At 44.6% G+C, this 23,025-nt stretch overlaps 1 protein-coding gene across 1 annotated transcript in view; it reads right to left on the reverse strand.

The window, feature by feature from the left end:
* VSIG10L2 (V-set and immunoglobulin domain containing 10 like 2) overlaps positions 1–23,025 on the reverse strand; it is a 110,329-nt gene that overhangs the window by 63,023 nt on the left and 24,281 nt on the right. Inside the window, exons 5-6 of the mRNA XM_063943785.1 lie at positions 4,696–4,956; positions 644–895 (exon numbers count right to left, since the gene is read on the reverse strand). Coding sequence (XP_063799855.1) covers positions 644–895; positions 4,696–4,956 — 513 coding nt within the window. The remainder of the gene's footprint in view (positions 1–643; positions 896–4,695; positions 4,957–23,025) is intronic.

The raw sequence follows: 23,025 nt of genomic DNA on the forward strand, positions 1-23,025 counted from the left end.
ATCTGGCTTTTTCAATGTATTTTATACAAGGGGCGTGGCCTAGCAGGCACAAGGTCACACCCCATTTTTGCAAGTGGGCCTTCGGCTCGAAGTTGGCTCTTTGATGTACCTAACAACATTTCTTGTCTCTTTGTCTCTGACTGGTTGGCCACCCCTGCACTAGGACGTTAGAGAAATGTGGAAAAAGTGAAGTGCTGTGAATACTTTCCGGATGCACTGTACATATAAATTCTATATCTATCTAGACACATATTATACGATTTTATTATATTCCTAGACAATTATCATGTGTTGTGCAGCCTAATCTCCAACCACGCAGCATGCTACAAGCTTTCGGTGCATAGATTTGCATGTGTGTGATACATTAAGCTGCTATCAGTTCTACAGACTATTCTCACCAGCTCCAGTAACGCTGACTCTCTAATACCCTACGTCGGTTTATCCAGAACGTTCCTCAGCAGGTCCCGCAGTGCGGCCATGCTTAGTATAGCTGCAGGTTCGTAGCGCGGGTGGGGAAATAAACAACGTTCACGTCAAAACGTTCAAAGGCAATAATGGAAATACAACACATTATCCCATGTAATATAAAGTCATTGCTAACGTGACTTTCAGCAGGACTGCTCTACCCGCACGCTGGTCTTACCGAGTCGGATGTGGCACTCGGCCGGCTGTGGTATCATGGGGTGGAGGGCGGTGCAGGTAAATAATTTGCCGTTGTATGTCCGGTCGGGTTTGAAAACATAGATGTTGGAGGATTCTTTCAAGTCTCCGATCTCATTATTATTCCACTCCAACGTGATGCGCGGCAGTCCGCCAGCCCAGTCGCAGGTCAGCATTATAAACTCATTCAGCTTCGTGGCTACGGCAGAACAGTTTGGCATACCAGCCGGCCTGACTGACAAATGGAGACAGATCATATACAATATCAATCCTACTGAACAATGAAAGCGGGAGAACACCAATCAAGACCTTATACCTCTATATACCAGGACAACAGTTCTTTCCTATGGTGGCATGAGGATATCCCCCTATATATGTGCGGTATGGAGATCCCATTCTCACCGCTGGGGGTAGGAGGGCTCCATGTGTCCTATCTCGGACAGTGATGTTCACATAATGTACCACGGATACTGCAGGATGTATACAGGTGAGGGGATGCAGTCATTATGTTGAAATTTACAATGTCAACGGCTATGGCGTCATCACGGTTGAAATGTCAACATCCTGCACAGACCGGAGGGTTGGGGTTAGGCTGTAGCAGGGGAGTGTTAGGCTATGGGAGAGGATGTTAGGGTTAGGCACTAGAGGGAGCGTTAGGGTTAGGCTACGGGAGAGAAGATTAGGGTTAGGCTATGGGAGGGGAGGCTAGGGTTAGGCTACGGGAGAGAAGATTAGGGTTAGGCTACGGGAGGGGAGGCTAGGGTTAGGCTACGGGAGGGAAGGCTAGGGGTAGGGTTAGGCTACGGGAGGGGAGGCTAGGGTTAGGCTACGGGAGAGAAGATTAGGGTTAGGCAACGGGAGGGGAGGCTAGGGTTAGGCTACGGGAGGGAAGGCTAGGGGTAGGGTTAGGCTACGGGTGGGCAGGCTAGGGTTTGGCTACGGGAGGGGAGGCTAGGGTTAGGCTACGGGAGGGAAGGCTATGGGTAGGGTTAGGCTACCGGAGAGGATGTTAGGGTTAGGCACCAGAGGGAGCGTTAGGGTTAGGCTATGGGAGAGAAGGTTAGGGTTAGTCTACGGGAGGGGAGCGGAGGCTCTGGTTAGACTTAGGCTACCGGAGGGAAGGCTAGGGGTAGGGTTAGGATATGGGAGAGGATGTTAGGGTTAGGCACTAGAGGGAGCATTAGGCTATGGGAGGGGAGGCTAGGGATAGGCTACGGGAGGGAAGGCTAGGGGTAGGGTTTGGATATGGGAGAGGATGTCAGGATTAGGCACTAGAGGGAGCGTTGGGGTTAGGCTACGGGAGGGGAGGCTAGGGGTAGGGTTAGGCTACCAGAGAGGATGTTAGGGTTAGGCACTAGAGGGAGCGTTAGGGTTAGGCTATGGGAGAGAAGATTAGGGTTAGGCTACGGGAGCGGAGGCTAGGGTTAGGCTACGGGAGGGAAGGCTAGGGGTAGGGTTAGGATATGGGAGAGGATGTTAAGGTTAGGCACTAGAGGGAGCATTAGGCTATGGGAGGGGAGGCTAGGGATAGGCTACGGGAGGGAAGGCTAGGGGTAGGGTTTGGATATGGGAGAGGATGTCAGGATTAGGCACTAGAGGGAGCGTTGGGGTTAGGCTACGGGAGGGGAGGCTAGGGGTAGGGTTAGGCTACCAGAGAGGATGTTAGGGTTAGGCACTAGAGTGAGCATTAGGGTTAGGCTATGGGAGAGAAGGTTAGGGTTAGGCTACGGGAGGGGAGGCTAGGGAAGGCTAGGGGTAGGGTTAGGCTACGGGAGGGGAGGCTAGCGTTAGGCTACGGGAGAGAAGATTAGGGTTAGGCTACGGGAGGGGAGGCTAGGGTTAGGCTACAGGAGGGGAGGCTAGGGTTAGGCTACGGGAGGGAAGGCTAGGGGTAGGGTTAGGCTACGGGAGGGGAGGCTAGGGATAGGCTACGGGAGAGAAGATTAGGGTTAGGCAACGGGAGGGGAGGCTAGGGTTAGGCTACGGGAGGGAAGGCTAGGGGTAGGGTTAGGCTACGGGAGGGGAGGCTAGGGTTAGGCTACGGGAGGGAGCGTTAGGGTTAGGCTATGGGAGAGAAGGTTAGGGTTAGTCTACAGGAGGGGAGCGGAGGCTCTGGTTAGGCTTAGGCTACCGGAGGGAAGGCTAGGGGTAGGGTTAGGATATGGGAGAGGATGTTAGGGTTAGGCACTAGAGGGAGCGTTAGGGTTAGGCTATGGGAGAGAAGATTAGGGTTAGGCTACGGGAGCGGAGGCTAGGGTTAGGCTACGGGAGGGAAGGCTAGGGGTAGGGTTAGGATATGGGAGAGGATGTTAAGGTTAGGCACTAGAGGGAGCATTAGGCTATGGGAGGGGAGGTTAGGGTTAGGCTACGGGAGGGAAGGCTAGGGGTAGGGTTTGGATATGGGAGAGGATGTCAGGATTAGGCACTAGAGGGACCGGTTAGGCTATGTGAGAGAAGGATAGGGTTAGGCTGCGGGAGGGGAGGCTAGGGTTAGGCTACGGGAGGGAAGGCTAGGGGTAGGGTTAGGATATGGGACAGGATGTCAGGATTAGGCACTAGAGGGAGCGTTAGGCTATGTGAGAGAAGGATAGGGTTAGGCTACGGGAGGGGAGGCTAGGGTTAGGCTTAGGCTACAGGGGGGGAGGATAGGGGTAGGGTTAGGCTATGGGAGAAGATGTTAGGATTAGGCACTAGAGGGAGTGTTAGGCTACAGGAGAGAAAGTTATGGTTAGGCTACAGGAGTAGAGGCTAGGGGTAGGTTTAGGGAGAAGATGTTAGGGTTAGGCACTAGAGGGAGGGTTAGGCTACGGGACAGAATGTTAGTGTTAGGCTTTGAGATAGAAGGTTAGGGTTAGGCACTAGGGGTAGGGTTAAGGTGCAAGAGGGGAAGGTTTGGCACTAAGAGGACAGGTTAAACACTAGAGCAAGGTTAGGGATAGGCTACGGGAGGGGATGTTCAGTTAAGCACTAGGGAACGAGTGATGAAAGTGCAACAATAGTACTGAATGGGCAGCAGTGTAATGAGGTGGGAGTACAGGGCACGGAGTATTACGTGGGGTATAGTGGGTGTAGGAGTACATTTATAGTTACAGGAAGAACACTGTGTAACACGCATGTACTGTCATATACTGTAACAGTAGCACAGGGCTGGGCTGGGACACTGGCACAGTATTTGGTGTTGTGGTACTATTACAGTAGACAGAGCCGCGGGGTTCCTGAGCAGAACTGCGGCTCCTGCCAATACAATTAGAGTACCAGATAAATCCGTTTATTAATATGGATAAAAGATAGCTCAGGATAAGAGTGGCCCTGCAACACCCATGTTTTATATAAACGCGAAAGACGATTATTGCTTTCACGATTATATATATATATTTGGCATGTTATAATATACAGGTTAGTTTAATTTTATGCTCATACTTGCTAATGTGCATCACCTTTGTTTTTTCCCTCTTAATTTTTGTCCCATTTTACTTGGTAAACTCGTTACCTCCCAACATTTCCCCTACAGGGGTGCTCCGTAGAGGCTGCTAGGAAGATAGGCTTGGTCTGACACCATAATTATGCCCTTATTTATCAATGAGTGATACATTTCACTGTGAGTGATAAATTGCACCAGCCAACCCGCTCCTAACTGTCATTTTTCAAACCCAGCCTCTGACATGGAAGTTAGGAAGCTGATTGGCTGGTGCAATTTATCACTCACAGTGAAATGTATCACTTATTGATAAATAAGGGCATAATTGTATTACTCAGTGATGCGTGTCACAGGGAGAGAGGAGCTACTTACCAGACAAGGACGTTACTCTATTAGAGTAATGCTCTATGGCAGTATAAGCTGTGAGGCAATTCCCTAGGTGATATCATGTGCACAGATCTGTCTCACATCTCTTTACCTATACATTTTGGTAAATTACCACATACAACTGGCGGAAGAGCCGGTTCCCTCGCACTAGTGGTCGCCTCTGTAGGATAACCGTATGAGAGCTCTCTGCAGTTCTTATTCACAGTTAAAGCTTTCCAATCATCACTTACCCACTTTAGTAGCGCAGTTGATATCTCGTTTAAGCGCCGGATGGGAAATTGTACAGACGTAAGTGGTACCGTTCACTATTTCTGTCCCACTTTTTACCAGGGTTGCATTTGAGTTTGACACAATGACTATGTCCTCTTCACTTGGTAATTGCCAATAAAGCTGAGCCAGGGGCAGGCCCCCAACCCATGAACACCAGAGGGCCACGTTCCTGTAGTTATTACGTGGCAGTGCTGTGCAAGTGGGCGATCCCTCTGGTAAATCTGCACAAGAAATAGTGAGAAAGGTCCTGCAATGCATGCAACCAAATGACAAACACAAAGGACTCACAAGACGTTTTTACACAATTGAACTAAGAACCTTATTCGTGCAGGAGAGTTGTCTGTGTACCGTGGGGTGGGGGGGTGATTTCATGCGGGTGACACATTTGTGTCCAGCAGGGGGGGGGGGGGAGGGGGGGGGGTCACACAGGTGAGCAGCTTATGTACATACTCACCCCTTATTGAGGCTCTGCACAGGTCTATGACGATGACAATCGGTAGCACTGTACGGCAGCTTCTGATTGGCTGATTGGGAAATGACCTCTCCATCTGACAGTACTTACTGCAATAGCATTGACTACTGACACTGCCAAGCCGCATCTCTGTGCTGTAGTGCAGGGTGTAAGTGTATGAACCGCTTGGTGCAGGTGCTACTTACAGAAGCTGGACATTTCCCCAATTGAATGTCTGCATATAGAACCTCAATGTAACGGTGTTCTGGGAGCAGTGGGATTGCTCCAGACACTTGTGCACCAGGGCCCTCATTCCGAGTTGTTCGCTCGGTAATTTTCTTCGCATCGCAGCGATTTTCTGCTAACTGCGCATGCGCAATGTTCGTACTGCGACTGCGCCAAGTAAATTTGCTATGAAGATTGGTATTTTACTCACGGCATTACAAGGTTTTTTCTTCGTACTGGAGATCGGAGTGTGATTGACAGGAAGTGGGTGTTTCTGGGCGGAAATTGGGCGTTTTATGGGAGTATGTGAAAAAACGCTGCCGTTTCTGGGAAAAACGCGGGAGTGGCTGGAGAAACGAAGGAGTGTCTGGGCGAACGCTGGGTGTGTTTGTGACGTCAAACCAGGAACGACAAGCACTGAACTGATCGCACTGGCAGAGTAAGTCTCGAGCTACTCAGAAACTGCACAGAGAAGTCTTTTCGCAATTTAGAGAATCTTTCGTTCGCAATTTTGCTAAGCTAAGATTCACTCCCAGTAGGCGGCGGCTTAGAGTGTGCAATGCTGCTAAAAGCAGCTTGCGAGCGAACAACTCGGAATGAGGGCCCAGGTACGTAAACTAACAGTTTTGTCTGCAGCTGGGCCCACCTACACGTGCCCTCTGCAGGTGTACGGTGGTGCCAGTCAGGCATAAAGATCTCCGTATGGCCGTATACATAGTCACTGTTGGGGTGCATGGTGTACTATGATGATGCATTTTTCTCATACTAATATGACTTACGTACAACTCCAAATTAACTCCGTAACATCACTACTATATCACAAGATACAGTGTCGCTACAACATTGAGTAGAGCTCACTAGGTGCCGGGTGCTGCACGGTGAAGGGGCAGATTTACATTTTGGAGGACAAGGTTTTGCACTTCAGAATGTACTGTAATTATTCCCCTATCACTGACCAGCAGCGCCCTGCACCTAGAGGAGCACTACATCTTGTATGATAACTATAAAGGTCACGGCTACACCGAGAGATATACACACAATGTACTTACGTATGTCAGGAATGTAGCTGCAATGTCACAAGTGCTACACAAACACATTACTAGGTCATATACTGAACCACACGTCATTATTTCTTTATTATCAGTTTCTTATAGAGTGCAGCAAATTCCGTCGCACTTTACAATTAGAAATAACAGTGATAGAACAAGACTGGGTAATAACACGGACAGACAGAGGTAGGAGGGCCCTGCTCGCAAGCAATCTCATTAATACATTATAAATGAAAGCCACATGATACACATTGTTATTATAATATATACAAAAATGGGTCTGAGGAGGAGCCTCTGAAGTGGAGGCTATTTGTATCACTGCGACGTCTTTGGACACGGCAGCGACGCAATTATATGCTACTGCACTAGGAGCCTCCTACCGCCATTGCAGGTTTGAGACATCGGTGGCGCAAGTCGCAGCCATCAGCCAATAAACCTAAGCTTACTCAGGGTGGCTGCCAGGGAAGGTGCTTTGGAAGATGCAGACACTAAAAAATGGGGGCAAGACGGTCCTGTTTTGTATAACGGTTCACGATGGCGCCCCCAAATGCCAATCACAGAGGGCACTGCGTGTGATCTCCTACATAAAGATCTGCGCAGGGGCAGAGATCTTAACATTGAAGCTGTACGCAATCCATCGGATTTGTGTATAACTATAAATCAGGCCCAATATCACTATTACATCATAACTTCAATGTCATTTATGAAGAGCATACTGTCACTATTACATCACAGGGTCACTACAACAATATATACTCGTATGATACAGATACGGCCTGATATTGAGTCAGATGCAGCAGCAGCACTTTGGGGTATACTACATGCCAGGTGCATATTGTTCATCAGAGACTATGGGGGTAAATGTAATAGGGTGTGAGAAGCCGGAGGGGCGGGACTTTGTGTGAGAATGCCCGTCTTTTTAAATCGTCAATCGTTTCCAAGGCAAAACCAGGTTGGTTCTACCGTGTAAATGATTGCTGCTTTAAAAAGAAGGATGCCCGCATACGTTTCTCACCTCCCAGTCATCGCCCAATACTTTATAAAGACATTTCACTGATACATAACGAGAAACATTGCTACTACAACATTATGTATGATAGATATAAGTCACTGCTGCATTTTAGGAAACAGTGGGGGTCATTCCGAGTTGTTCGCTCGTTATTTTTTTCGCAACGGAGCGATTAGTCGCTAATGCGCGTGCGCAATGTTCGCACTGCAACTGCGCCAAGTAAATTTGCTATGCAGTTAGGTATATTACTCACGGCATTACAAGGTTTTTTCTTCGTTCTGGTGAACGGAGTGTGATTGACAGGAAGTGGGTGTTTCTGGGCGGAAACTGGCCGTTTTATGGGTGTGTGCGAAAAAACGCTACCGTTTCTGGGAAAAACGCGGGAGTGGCTGGAGAAACGGAGGAGTGTCTGGGCGAACGCTGCGTGTGTTTGTGACGTCAAACCAGGAACGACACTGACTGAACTGATCGCAGATGCCGAGTAAGTCTGGAGCTACTCAGAAACTGCTAAGAAGTGTCTATTCGCAATTTTGCTAATCTTTCGTTCGCAATTTTGATAAGCTAAGATTCACTCCCAGTAGGCGGCGGCTTAGCGTGTGCAAAGCTGCTAAAAGCAGCTTGCGAGCGAACAACTCGGAATGACCCCCAGTGTCACTACAGAATGTATGAAACATACAGTGTTGCAGTTAAATAATGAGACACAGTGCTATGAAGCTACGCGTGACACCAGTGGCGGAGATTACCAAATCCCCCCCATCCCCTCCACCCCACAGGAAAATCTGCTCACCCATGTTCTCTCTGCTACACACACGCCAGGCAGGCAGTCCCAGCGGATACTGTATGTCATCTGCCCCCTGGCACTGCCAATCAGGACTGCGATAGAAGAAAGCCCTTTCAATACCAAAGACCATGCCGTGCTTTTATGGCAGACCTGTTACTTAGTGGCATCACTATTGGGGTGTGGGCTCCTCGGAGGGGCTGACACCAAAGTACCGGCTGTGCAGCGACAGGAGCCAGGTGCTGAGGTGACATTCTCTAGCAGCACTCGGCTCCCTGTTACAGAGGAGGAACTGGCAGCGCTAGTACTAGTCTCCGGGGGCAGGCCAGCGTCTCCGGAAACGCTCCAGGAACAGCATGCTGTGCACGCCCCCAGAGTGATGCAATCAGGACATCCCGGGAGGTTAGGCCCCCTTTATGACATGCCAAGCGCCCTTTTCGGACGTGTGCACTGGAAGCGGTGGGGGGTATTAAATGCGCACTGGGTGTCTCTAGACCCAGTGATGCCTTTGGATACACTGAGGGTAATTCAGACCCGATCGCTGGGATGCTAACTTTGCAGTCCTGCGTTCAGAGAGTGTACATTCACCCCGTGCAAGTGTGTGATCGCATGTGTTTGCAGAGCTGCAAAAATCCAGTATGTGCAGTGTGTGCGCAGCCCAGGACTTACTCCTACAGAGCGATGAGAACAGACTGATGTGGGCCGGAGCGGACGTCACACACACGCCCTGAAAACGCTTGGGAACGCCTGCGTTTTTCCGGACACTCCCAGTAAACGCTCAGTTACCACCCACAAATGGTCTCTTCCTGCGATCGGAATTTTCGCACCATCCTGATGCTGGTCGGCGATGCCTGTTGTTTGGCGCCGCGCATGCGCATTGCGGTGCATGCGCAGTCAAACACTGATCGCTCGCTGTGCGAAAACGCACAGCAGCAAACAGGTCTGAATCAGCCCACTGTCACTACTACATTATGATATATATGTCACTGTTACATCACCAGATACACGGTCACTACTACATTATGTATGATACATGTCACTGTTCCATCACCAGATACACTGTCACTACTACATTATGATATATATGTCACTGTTACATCACCAGATACACTGTCACTACTACATTATGTATGATACATGTCACTGTTACATCACCAGATACACTGTCACTACTACATTATGTATGATACATGTCACTGTTACATCACCAGATACACTGTTACTACTACATTATGTATGATACATGTCACTGTTACATCGCCAGATACACTGTCACTACTACATTATGTATGATACATGTCACTGTTACATCACCAGATACACTGTCACTACTACATTATGATATATATGTCACTGTTACATCACCAGATACAGTGTCACTACTACATTATGTATGATACATATGTCACTGTTACATCACCAGATACACTGTCACTACAACATTATGTATGATATATGTCACTGTTACATCACCAGATACACTGTCACTACTACATTATGTATGATACATGTCACTGTTACATCACCAGATACACTGTCACTACAACATTATGTATGATACATGTCACTGTTACATCACCAGATACACTGTCACTACTACATTATGATATATATGTCACTGTTACATCACCAGATACACTGTCACTACTACATTATGTATGATACATGTCACTGATACATCACCAGATACACTGTCACTACTACATTATGATACATGTCAGTTACATCACCAGATACACTGTCACTACTACATTATGTATGATACATGTGTCACTGCTACATCACCAGATATAGTGTCACTACATTATGTATGATACATGTCACTGTTACATCACCAGATACACTGTCACTACAACATTATGTATGATATGTCACTGTTACATCACCAGATACACTGTCACTACTACATTATGATATATATGTCACTGTTACATCACCAGATACACTGTCACTACTACATTATGTATGATACATGTCACTGTTACATCACCAGATACACTGTCACTACTACATTATGTATGATACATGTCACTGTTACATCACCAGATACACTGTCACTACTACATTATGATATATATGTCACTGTTACATCACCAGATACACTGTCACTACTACATTATGTATGATACATGTCACTGTTACATCAGATACACTGTCACTACATTATGTATGATACCTGTCACTGTTACATCACCAGATACACTGTCACTACACCATTATGTATGATATATGTCACTGTTACATCACCAGATACACTGTCACTACTACATTATGTATGATACATGTCACTGTTACATCAGATACACTGCTACTACATTATGTATGATACCTGTCACATCACCAGATACACTGCTACTACAACATTATTATTATTATTATTATTACATTTTATTTATAAGGCGCCACATGTGTTTCGCAGCGCCGTACAAAGGACAGTACAGGGGACAAAACATTGCATTACAGTAAATAAATAACAGAAATAGAGTACAGGTAACAGAGCACCACACATTCTCAAGACATAATACAGCTAAGATGTAAGTATTGAGGGAGTGATCATCGTACTACTAGAGGCTGGTGGCCATAGATGGAGATGAGCCTTTACCAGCAGGATAAAGATGGTCGTTGAGTAGGGGAGAGCTGTGAGTGAAATGTGTTGAGATGAGGGCTTAGATAACAAGAGGAAAGAGGGCCCTGCTCTGAAGAGCTAACAGTCTATTGGGGAGGGGCGACAGACAGATGACAAGAGATGCAGGCAAGTGGGAGGTAGCCTGATGGCAGTATGCAAGCAAAGCTGAGATGTTCACGGCATGAGGCAGGGGGGTGGAGGCGCGGCTTAAGCACTGGGTTATGCATCGGGAGGGTATGCTTTGATGAATAGGTGGGTTTTTAGTGCCCGTTTGAAGCTTTGCAAGGTTGGGGAGAGTCTAATGGAGCGGGGGAGTGCGTTCCACTGAAGGGGTGCAGCACGGGCAAAATCCTGAACTCGTGCATGGGAAGCAGTGACCAGGGCGGTGGAGAGGCGATGGTCATTAGTCGACCGTAGGGCGCGGGAGGGAGTATGAAGGGAAAGGAGGTTGGAGATGTAGGGAGCAGTAGAATTAGAGATGGCCTTGTATGTGAGGGTGAGGAGTTTGAAGAGGATTCTGTAGGGGAATGGGAGTCAGTGTAGATTTTGTTGAAGGGGAGTGGCAGATGTGGTGCGGCGGGAGAGGAAGATAAGCCTAGCTGTGGAGTTCAGGACAGATTGGAGGGGAGCAAGATGGGAGCAAGCGAGGCTAGTGAGGAGGACATTGCAGTAGTCAAGTCGTGAGATGACCAGTGAGTGGATGATGAGTTTAGTTGCACTCTGGGAGAGATATGGCCTGATACGAGCAATGTTGCGTAGCTGGAAACGACAGGATTGTGCCAGAGCTTGGATGTGGGGTGCAAAGGAGAGGGAGGAGTCAAGAGTGACGCCCAGGCAGCGGAGTTGGGGAACGGGGGAGATGGTGGTGTTGTCAACAATGATGGAGATATTGGTCGGGGGTGTTGCTCTGGATGGGGGGAAGATGATGAGTTCCGTTTTGTCCATGTTGAGCTTTAGAGAGCGTTCAGACATCCAGGAGGAGATTGCAGAGAGGCAGCTGGAAACCTGAGAGAGGACAGAGGGGGACAGATCAGGAGATGAGAGGTAGAGTTGTGTGTCATCAGCTTAGAGGTGGTATTGAAGGCCAAATGAGTTAATGAGCGCACCCAGGGAAGAGGTATACAGGGAGAACAGAAGGGGTCCAAGGACAGAACCCTGAGGGACACCAACAGGAAGGATGGAAGGGTGTGAGGTGGTGCTTGAGGCAGACACAGAGTAGGAGCGGTTAGTGAGGTAAGAAGAAAACCAGTCAAGGACAGTGCTAGAGAGGCCAGCGTTTTGGAGTGTGCCGAGGAGGAGAGGATGATCTACGGTGTCAAAGGCAGCAGAGAGGTCCAGAAGGATGAGCAGAGAAAAGTGGCCCCTGGATTTGGCCAAAAGCAGGTCATTGGTGACTTTCACCAGGGCAGTCTCAGTTGAGTGGAGTGGGCGAAAGCCAGATTGTAGTGGATCGAGGATGGAGTTGTCAGAGAGGTAGCTTGTGAGACGGCTGTAGACTAGTCGTTCAAGTAATTTGGAGGCGAAAGGGAGAAGAGAGATGGGGCGGTAGTTAGTGGGTGATGAGGGGTCGAGGTTGGGTTTTTTGAGAATAGGCGAGACCAGAGCATGTTTGAATGGTGAGGGGAAGATGCCGGTGGAGAGGGACAGATTAAAGAGGTGAGCAAGTTGGGAGCAGGCAGTGGGGGAGAGGGAGCGGAGAAGACGGGAGGGAAGGGGGTCCAGGGGGCAGGTGGTGGGGGGGATAAGATGAGGGAGTGGACTTCCTTTTCTGAAGTGGGATGGAAGGAGGACAGGGTGGGATAGATGGAGGGGAGGGATAAAGGGGGCAGGGGGGTAGCAGAGGGGTGACGGCGGGAGATGTCGTGTCGGATATCCTCAATTTTGGAGATGAAGAAGGAGGCAAAGTCAGTGGCAGTGAGGGAGGATGGGAGGGGAGGAGGAGGGGGGCGAAGGAGAGTGTTGAATGTATGTATGACACATGTCACTGTTACATCACCAGATACACTGTCACTACAACATTATGTATGATATGTCACTGTTACATCACCAGATACACAGTCACTACATTATGTATGATACCTGTCACTGTTACATCACCAGATACACTGTCACTACAACATTATGTATGATACATGTCACTGTTACAGCAGATACATGTTACTGTTACATCAGATACACTGTCACTACATTATGTATGATACTGTTACATCACCAGATACACTGTCACTACACCATTATGTATATGTCACTGTTACATCACCAGATACACTGTCACTACAACATTATGATATATATGTCACTGTTACATCACCAGATACGCTGTCACTACTACATTATGATATATATGTCACTGTTACATCACCAGATACACTGTCACTACAACATTATGTATGATATGTCACTGTTACATCACCAGATACACTGTCACTACTACATTATGATATATATGTCACTGTTACATTACCAGATACACTGTCACTACACAATTATGTATGATATATGTCACTGTTACATCACCAGATACACTGTCACTACTACATTATGTATGATATATGTCACTGTTACATCACCAGATACACTGTCCCTACAACATTATGTATATGTCACTGTTACATCACCAGATACACTGTCACTACTACATTATGATATATATGTCACTGTTACATTACCAGATACACTGTCACTACAACATTATGTATGATATATGTCACTGTTACATCACCAGATACACTGTCACTACAACATTATGTATGATACATGTGTCACTGTTACATCACCAGATACACTGTCACTACAACATTATGTATGATATATGTCACTGTTACATCACCAGATACACTGTCACTACAACATTATGTATGATACATGTGTCACTGTTACATCACCAGATACAGTGTCACTACATTATGTATGATACCTGTCACTGTTACATCACCAGATACACTGTCACTACAACATTATGTATGATACATGTCACTGTTACATCAGATACACTGTCACTACATTATGTTTGATACATGACACTGTTACATCACCAGATACACTGTCACTACAACATTATGTATATGTCACTGTTACATCACCAGATACAGTGTCACTACAACATTATGTATATGTCACTGTTACATCACCAGATACACTGTCACTACATTATGATATATATGTCACTGTTACATTACCAGATACACTGTCACTACACCATTATGTATATATGTCACTGTTACATCACCAGATACACTGTCACTACAACATTATGTATGATACATGTGTCACTGCTACATCACCAGATACAGTGTCACTACAACATTATGTATGATACATATGTCACTGTTACATCACCAGATACACTGTCACTACAACATTATGTATGATATATGTCACTGTTACATCACCAGATACACTGTCACTACAACATTATGTATGATACATGTGTCACTGTTACATCACCAGATACAGTGTCACTACATTATGTATGATACCTGTCACTGTTACATCACCAGATACACTGTCACTACAACATTATGTATGATACATGTCACTGTTACATCAGATACACTGTCACTACATTATGTTTGATACATGACACTGTTACATCACCAGATACACTGTCACTACAACATTATGTATATGTCACTGTTACATCACCAGATACAGTGTCACTACAACATTATGTATATGTCACTGTTACATCACCAGATACACTGTCACTACATTATGATATATATGTCACTGTTACATCACCAGATACACTGTCACTACAACATTATGTATATATGTCACTGTTACATCACCAGATACACTGTCACTACAACATTATGTATGATACATGTGTCACTGCTACATCACCAGATACAGTGTCACTACAACATTATGTATGATACATATGTCACTGTTACATCACCAGATACAGTGTCTGTGTCACTACACCATTACGTATGATACATGTCACATCACTAGATACACTGTCACTACAACATTATGTATGATACATGCACTGTTACATCACCAGATACACTGTCACTACAACATTATGTATGATATGTCACTGTTACATCACCAGATACACTGTCACTACTACATTATGATATATATGTCACTGTTACATCACCAGATACACTGTCACTACTACATTATGATATATATGTCACTGTTACATCACCAGATACACTGTCACTACACAATTATGTATGATATATGTCACTGTTACATCACCAGATACACTGTCACTACAACATTATGTATGATACATGTCACTGTTACATCAGATACATGTAACTGTTACATCAGATACACTGTCACTACATTATGTTTGATACATGACACTGTTACATCACCAGATACACTGTCACTACACCATTATGTATATGTCACTGTTACATCACCAGTACAGTGTCACTACATTATGTATGATATGTCACTGTTACATCAGCAGGTACACTGTCACTACAACATTATGATATATATGTCACTGTTACATCACCAGATACACTGTCACTACACCATTATGTATGATATATGTCACTGTTACATCACCAGATACACTGTCACTACAACATTATGTATATATGTCACTGTTACATCACCAGATACACTGTCACTACAACATTATGATATATATGTCACTGTTACATTACCAGATACACTGTCACTACACCATTATGTATGATATATGTCACTGTTACATCACCAGATACACTGTCACTACAACATTATGTATATATGTCACTGTTACATCACCAGATACACTGTCACTACAACATTATGTATGATACATGTGTCACTGCTACATCACCAGATACAGTGTCACTACAACATTATGTATGATACATATGTCACGGTTACATCACCAGATACAGTGTCACTACACCATTACGTATGATACAGGTCACATCACCAGATACACTGTCACTACTACATTATGATATATATGTCACTGTTACATTACCAGATACACTGTCACTACACCATTATGTATGATATATGTCACTGTTACATCACCAGATACACTGTCACTACAACATTATGTATATATGTCACTGTTACATCACCAGATACACTGTCACTACAACATTATGTATGATACATGTGTCACTGCTACATCACCAGATACAGTGTCACTACAACATTATGTATGATACATATGTCACGGTTACATCACCAGATACAGTGTCACTACACCATTACGTATGATACATGTCACATCACTAGATACACTGTCGCTACAACATTATGTATGATACATGCACTGTTACATCACCAGATACACTGTCACTACAACATTATGTATGATATGTCACTGTTACATCACCAGATACACTGTCACTACTACATTATGTATGATATATGTCACTGTTACATCACCAGTACAGTGTCACTACATTATGTATGATATGTCACTGTTACATCAGCAGATACACTGTCACTACTACATTATGATATATATGTCACTGTTACATTACCAGATACACTGTCACTACACCATTATGTATGATATATGTCACTGTTACATCACCAGATACACTGTCACTACAACATTATGTATATATGTCACTGTTACATCACCAGATACACTGTCACTACAACATTATGTATGATACATGTGTCACTGCTACATCACCAGATACAGTGTCACTACAACATTATGTATGATACATATGTCACTGTTACATCACCAGATACAGTGTCACTACACCATTACGTATGATACATGTCACATCACTAGATACACTGTCACTACAACATTATGTATGATACATGCACTGTTACATCACCAGATACACTGTCACTACAACATTATGATATATATGTCACTGTTACATCACCAGATACACTGTCACTACTACATTATGATATATATGTCACTGTTACATCACCAGATACACTGTTACTACACCATTATGTATGATATATGTCACTGTTACATCACCAAATACACTGTCACTACAACATTCACATGTGTCACTGTTACATCAGCAGATACAGTGTCACTACAACATAATGTATGATACATATATCACTGCTACATCACCAGATACAGTGTCACTACAACATTATGTATGATACATATGTCACTGTTACATCACCAGATACAGTGTCACTACAACATTATGTATGATATATGCACTGTTACATCACCAGATACACTGTCACTACATTATGTATGATACATGTCACTGTTACATCACCAGATACACTGTCACTACAACATTATGTATGATATATGTCACTGTTACATCACCAGATACACTGTCACTACAACATTATGTATGATATGTCACTGTTACATCACCAGATACACTGTCACTACACTATTATGTATGATATATGTCACTGATACATCACCAGATACACTGCCACTACATTATGTATGACACATATGTCACTGTTGCATCACCAGATACAGTGTCAATACAACATTATGTATACATGTCACTGTTACATCACCAGATACAGTGTCACTACAACATTATGTATGATACATGTCACTGTTACATTACCAGATACACTGTCACTACAACATAATGTATGATACATGTGTCACTTTTACATCACCAGATTCAGTGTCACTACAACATTATGTATGATATATATGTTACTGTTACATCACCAGATACAGTGTCACTACAACATTATGTATGATATATATGTCACTGTTACATCACCAGATACACTGTCACTACAACATTATGTATGATACCTGTCACTGATACATCACCAGATACACTGTCACTTCAACATTATATATTATACGTCAGTTACATCACCAGATACACTGTCACTACAACATTATGTATGATACAGGTCACTGTTACATCACCAGATACACTGTCACTACTACATTATGTATGATACATGTCACTGTTACATCACCAGATACACTGTCACTACAACATTATGTATGATACATGTCACTGTTACATCACCAGATACACTGTCACTACAACATTATATATGATACATGTCACTGTTACATCACCAGATACACTGTCACTACTACATTATGTATGATACATGTCACTGTTACATCACCAGATACACTGTCACTACAACATTATGTCTGATACATATGTCACTGTTACATTACCAGATACAGTGTCACTATAACATTATGTATGATACATGTCACTGTTACATCACCAGATACACTGTCACTACAACACTATGTCTGATACATGTGTCACTGTTACATCACCAGATACAGTGTCACTACAACATAATGTATGATACATATATCACTGCTACATCACCAGATACAGTGTCACTACAACAGTATGTATGATACATATGTCACTGTTACATCACCAGATATAGTGTCACTACAACAATGTAGGATACATATATCACTGTTACATCACCATATACTGTACATCCAAAGTTATCTCAAAAAGATATGGCTGCTGACAAGTCAATTGTGATCCCCTCACAGCTTTCTGATTACAAGAAAGAAGCTTACAGTCAACTGATGGATACGGATGTCTATGAAATATTTGAAGTAGGATCCACATCTATCTACAAAACGGAATGAATAGATCTACTGGAGAGGGCAGTTGAGGAGAACCTTCTGTTACGGAATATAGCCAAGGCGCTGGTTCCGAATTTCCCCAAAGTCCCGGGTAGGCCAATTATATCTGCAAGTGAATCACTTTACTAGGATGTCTCTCGCTATTTGGACTTTTATCTCCAGCCAGTTGATCAAGCTGAGGGAGCGTACTTGAAGAACACTACCACTTTTTTACGGATGTTGGCAGACCTAAACGAATTACCTGCGGGTACTTGGCTCTGTACTGTTGATGTTGTGAGCCTATATACCAGCATTCCTCATGATAGAGGACTTGAGGCCACCAAGAGGTTGATCACTAATAATATACAGTACCAGCGGGGACCTGATGTACTCCTTTTCATTGATTTGCTGAAACTGACCCTGTTTATAAATTACTTTTTATTTGATGGAAAGTTTTATCTAAAAGTGCGTGGGTGCGCGATGGGCTCGTGCCTTGCACCGGCGTACGCCCACACCTTTATGTTTAGTGTAGATAAGGAATTATTCTTTTCCAAATCACAAATCTCTAAACATATACAATTCTACACACGCTATACAGATGATACATTTATGATATGGACAGGGTCTAAGCAGCAATTCCTCTGTATGATGGATGAGATTAATCGATAAGACCCGAACATAAAATTTACATTTGATATTAATGAGGCACAAATTCACTTTCTTGATGTAATGAAAAGTTTACAGGATGGTTGTTTAACAACAAGTCTTTATCAGAAACCTACAGATTGCAATAACCTGGTGACATCTTCGAGCCATCATCCGGTATCCATGATAAAAGGTCTACCGTATTCTCAATTTCTACGGGTTCACAGGATCTGCAATGATCCGGTAGATGAACAACTTCAAATGGAGATAAGCAGCAATAGGTTTTTGCAAAAAGGGTACTCAAGTAAATTGAAAAAATAAGCTAAAATGAAAATGTTCGCAGTACCCAGAATGGAAACTCTGAATCCAGTTGTCCGTAATAAGAAAGAGAATTCAGTTGTTTGGGTTAACGATTTTACCTCTTTAAGTCACAAAATTGTAAAAACAGGTAAACGCTTTTGGCCTATGCTCAACACGGACAGCGATTTACCTCTATTGAAAGATAGTACCTTACTTCCTTGCTATGGGGGTCATTCAGACCTGATCGCATGCTAGCTTTTTTTGCAGCGCTGTGATCAGGTCACAACTGCGCACGCCTATGCACCACAATGCGCAGGCGCGTCGCACAGGTACAAAGCGGATTGTTACTGTGCGATGGGTTTTACGAAGAATCCATTCGTACAGCCGATTGCAAGGTGATTGACAGGAAGAAGGCGTTTGTGGGTGGCAACTGACCGTTTTCAGGGAGTGGTTGGGAAAACGCGGGTATGCCTAAGCATTCGCAGGGCGGGTGTCGGACGTCAATTCCGGTCCTGGACAGGCTGATGTGTTCGCAGCGGCTGAGTAAGTCCTGGGCTACTCAGAGACTGCACAAGATCTGTTCGCACAGCTCTGCTACACATGCGTTCGCACACTTGCACAGCAAAAATACACTCCCCCTGTAGGCGTCGACTATCTGATCGCAGCAGTGCAAACATCGCCTGCTAGCGATCAGGTCTGAATTACCCCCTATAAGGGAGGTAAAATTTGAAGGACAGGTTAGTCCATTCAGATATTTCCTCGCATGGATTATCAAAAACTACACACTTTTTGAGTAAACCCCCCCCCCCCCCCCAAGAAATTACAACTGTCTGGGGTGTCCTACTTGTGGCTTTCTGGAAGCACACTCCGCATTCGTAGTTTTGTCAAAGCCATCTTCAGTTACCTGAAACAAAAGAAGTGTTGTAACTTTTGAACCATATCTGCTATTTCAAATCTGTTCGAAGCAATAAACTTTCCAGCAAACTCTGATGTTGTTTGTCATGTTACATGACCCCCTTTCCATTTGAAAAAACCTGACTTAGATTCAAGATAGCCGATTTCAAGATGGCACCCATGTTTGGTACATACCCTAAAAGATAGCCCAGGGGGCATGGCCACGGCGGCAAGCAGTTAGAACGTGAGCTGTTGGAGCTCCCGGGACACACATCCTGAACGGACCATCCTGTGCCCTGTTCCTGCTAGGATCCTGCAGTGTGTTAAACACTGTGTTTTGCTGCGGAAGCATTTGCCCGCGGCTGGCTATAAGAGGTGCAGTCAGTGCTGGATTACGTGCCCCTGCTGTAGTGCTGCTCCCGATGGCCGGCTCCTGGCTGCAATCATTCTTCGGGAGTGGGGGAAGCTTGTAGGTGCGGTGGCCATTTTAATTTACATTATCTTCTGTATGTACTCTCTCTGTACCAATATATTGCACCTGGCTCATCTAAGTTCACAGTTCTATCTCATCTCTCAGAGCTCACCACTTATTATTACTGATCATGGTGAAACATCACCAGCAATCCGTCCGTGGCTGCCAAGCTGGAAAAATTAGCATGAAATAATGCTACTGTTCCTCAGCCTGCCTCTGGTGATTCGGATATTTCACAAGACTCCGCTACTGCCACTGCATCGCCAACGCAAGTGTCCCTTCAGCAGGTGCTGGAAGCTATAGCCAGCAGCGAGAAAAGATTATCTGATAAAACTGAAAAGGTGCAATGTGACGTCTCGCCAGGGACGTGCGGTGAGGTAAATGGCTCAGGAGGCACTGGCTAGCACCAGAGCCAGATTTACATGCAATACAGTGGGGATCGAAAGTTTGGGCACCCCAGGCAAAAATTCATTTTAATGTGCAAAAAGAAGCCAAGGAAAGATGGAAAAATCTGAAGTAAAAAAAAAAGCTGAAGTTAAAGAGAGGCTGGCTTCTACAAATGGATAATGATCCTAAACACACCTCAAAATCCACGGTGGATTACATCAAGAGGCGTAAACTGAAGGTTTTGCCATGGCCTTCACAATCTCCTGACCTCAACATAATTGAAAATCTATGGATAGACCTTAAAAGAGCAGTGCGTCAAAGACAGCCCAGGAATCTCAAAGAACTGGAAGACTTTTGTAAGGAAGAATGGGGCGAAGATATCTCAAACAAGAATTGAAAGACTCTTGGCTGGCTACAAAAAGCGTTTACAAGCTGTGATACTTGCCAAAGGGGGCAGTACAAGGTATTAACTCTGCAGGGTGCCCAAACTTTTGCAGATGCCATTTTTGGTTTTCTGTTCTTTTGATAGTGTAAATGATGGAAATAAAATAAAACTTTTTTTGACATGTTATAAGAATGTCTAATCTGTAATTTGATGCCTTTTGGAGATTTTTCCATCTTTCCTTGGCTTCTTTTTGCACATTAAAATGAATTTTTGCCTGGGGTGCCCAAACTTTCGATCCCCACTGTATATGAGCCAAAGGGTACATCTGGGCACTATACACAGGTGCAGCAGTATAAACTCCTGGAAATTTGGTGAGTTTTGATCAGAGATGTGCTGAAAAGATAGACAGGTGAGGCACTGCCTCACCTGCCATAGACTTTTTACTCCAGAGTTTGGCCTATAAAAATTATTAGAATGCAAAGAATATATATATATCGAACAAATTATTAGTATTTTTCATATACTTTATTCAGTCAAAACTGTGGTTTAAACGTTAGTATGACAGGAAAGGCTCTGCCTCACCCCACCGCACGTCACTGCGTCTCGCTGTTTAGACAAGACATGCGACGTACACGTGAGCGGGTTGGTGAAGTGGAGACATGCGTTTCTACTATGGAAGACGCCTATACTCCGCTGAAAGCTGGTTTTTCCACTCTGTCCCAACAAGTTTCCACTATGCAAACTAAGCTACTGGACATTGAGGGGCGCTTGCACAGAAACAACGTGCGCTTTGTCGGCCTATTGGAGAAGGCTCCTCTCCAGAAACCTTTCTGGAAACCTGGCTGTTTGACTTATACGGCAAAGACTCATTTACCGTTCATTTTGTTGTGGAAAGGGTGCATCGGATTCAGGCTCGCCCTCTCCTGCCTGGCGCGCCTCCTCGCACCTTTATTGCAAACTTTCTATATTATAAGGATCGGGACGCTGTCCTACGCTTAGGCCGCACTAAGGGTCCCCTAACAAGAAATAGGATGACGATCTCTGCTTTCCCGGATTTTGCCGCCAACGTCCAGAAGGACAGAGCTCATTTGTTCCAGTTAAGCTGATGGCGAGACCAAATTCTTCAACACTCCAAGGGAAGCATCTGCATGGCTGGATCGGATTGCACCAAGTGGGCGCCAAATGGTTCCGGACTTCACACGTAACGGATTGTATACCTACACTTATACAGTATGTTGTATTTTCTATGCTGGGCTAGTCTCTTAGTGTTTTACTGTTAGGGAACTGGACCGTTCTAAAGAACACTGCAAGCTCCCTTGTTCTGGTGGTCATAAATATTCATTGCGTTCACATTTTTTATTGGTAGCTGTTTGAGAAATCTAGTTGGTGTTTGCGTATTATGCTCTTGCACCACGGATTGCTGCCGATTGTTCATCGGTTACTGGCCCTCATTCCGAGTCGTTCGCTCGGTAATTTTCTTCGCATCGCAGCGTTTCTCTGCTTAGTACGCATGCGCAATGTTCGCACTGCGACTGCGCCAAGTAATTTTGCTATGAAGATAGTATTTT

Source organism: Pseudophryne corroboree, chromosome 10, assembly GCF_028390025.1.
Source record: "Pseudophryne corroboree isolate aPseCor3 chromosome 10, aPseCor3.hap2, whole genome shotgun sequence".
NCBI classification, from domain to species: domain Eukaryota; kingdom Metazoa; phylum Chordata; class Amphibia; order Anura; family Myobatrachidae; genus Pseudophryne; species Pseudophryne corroboree.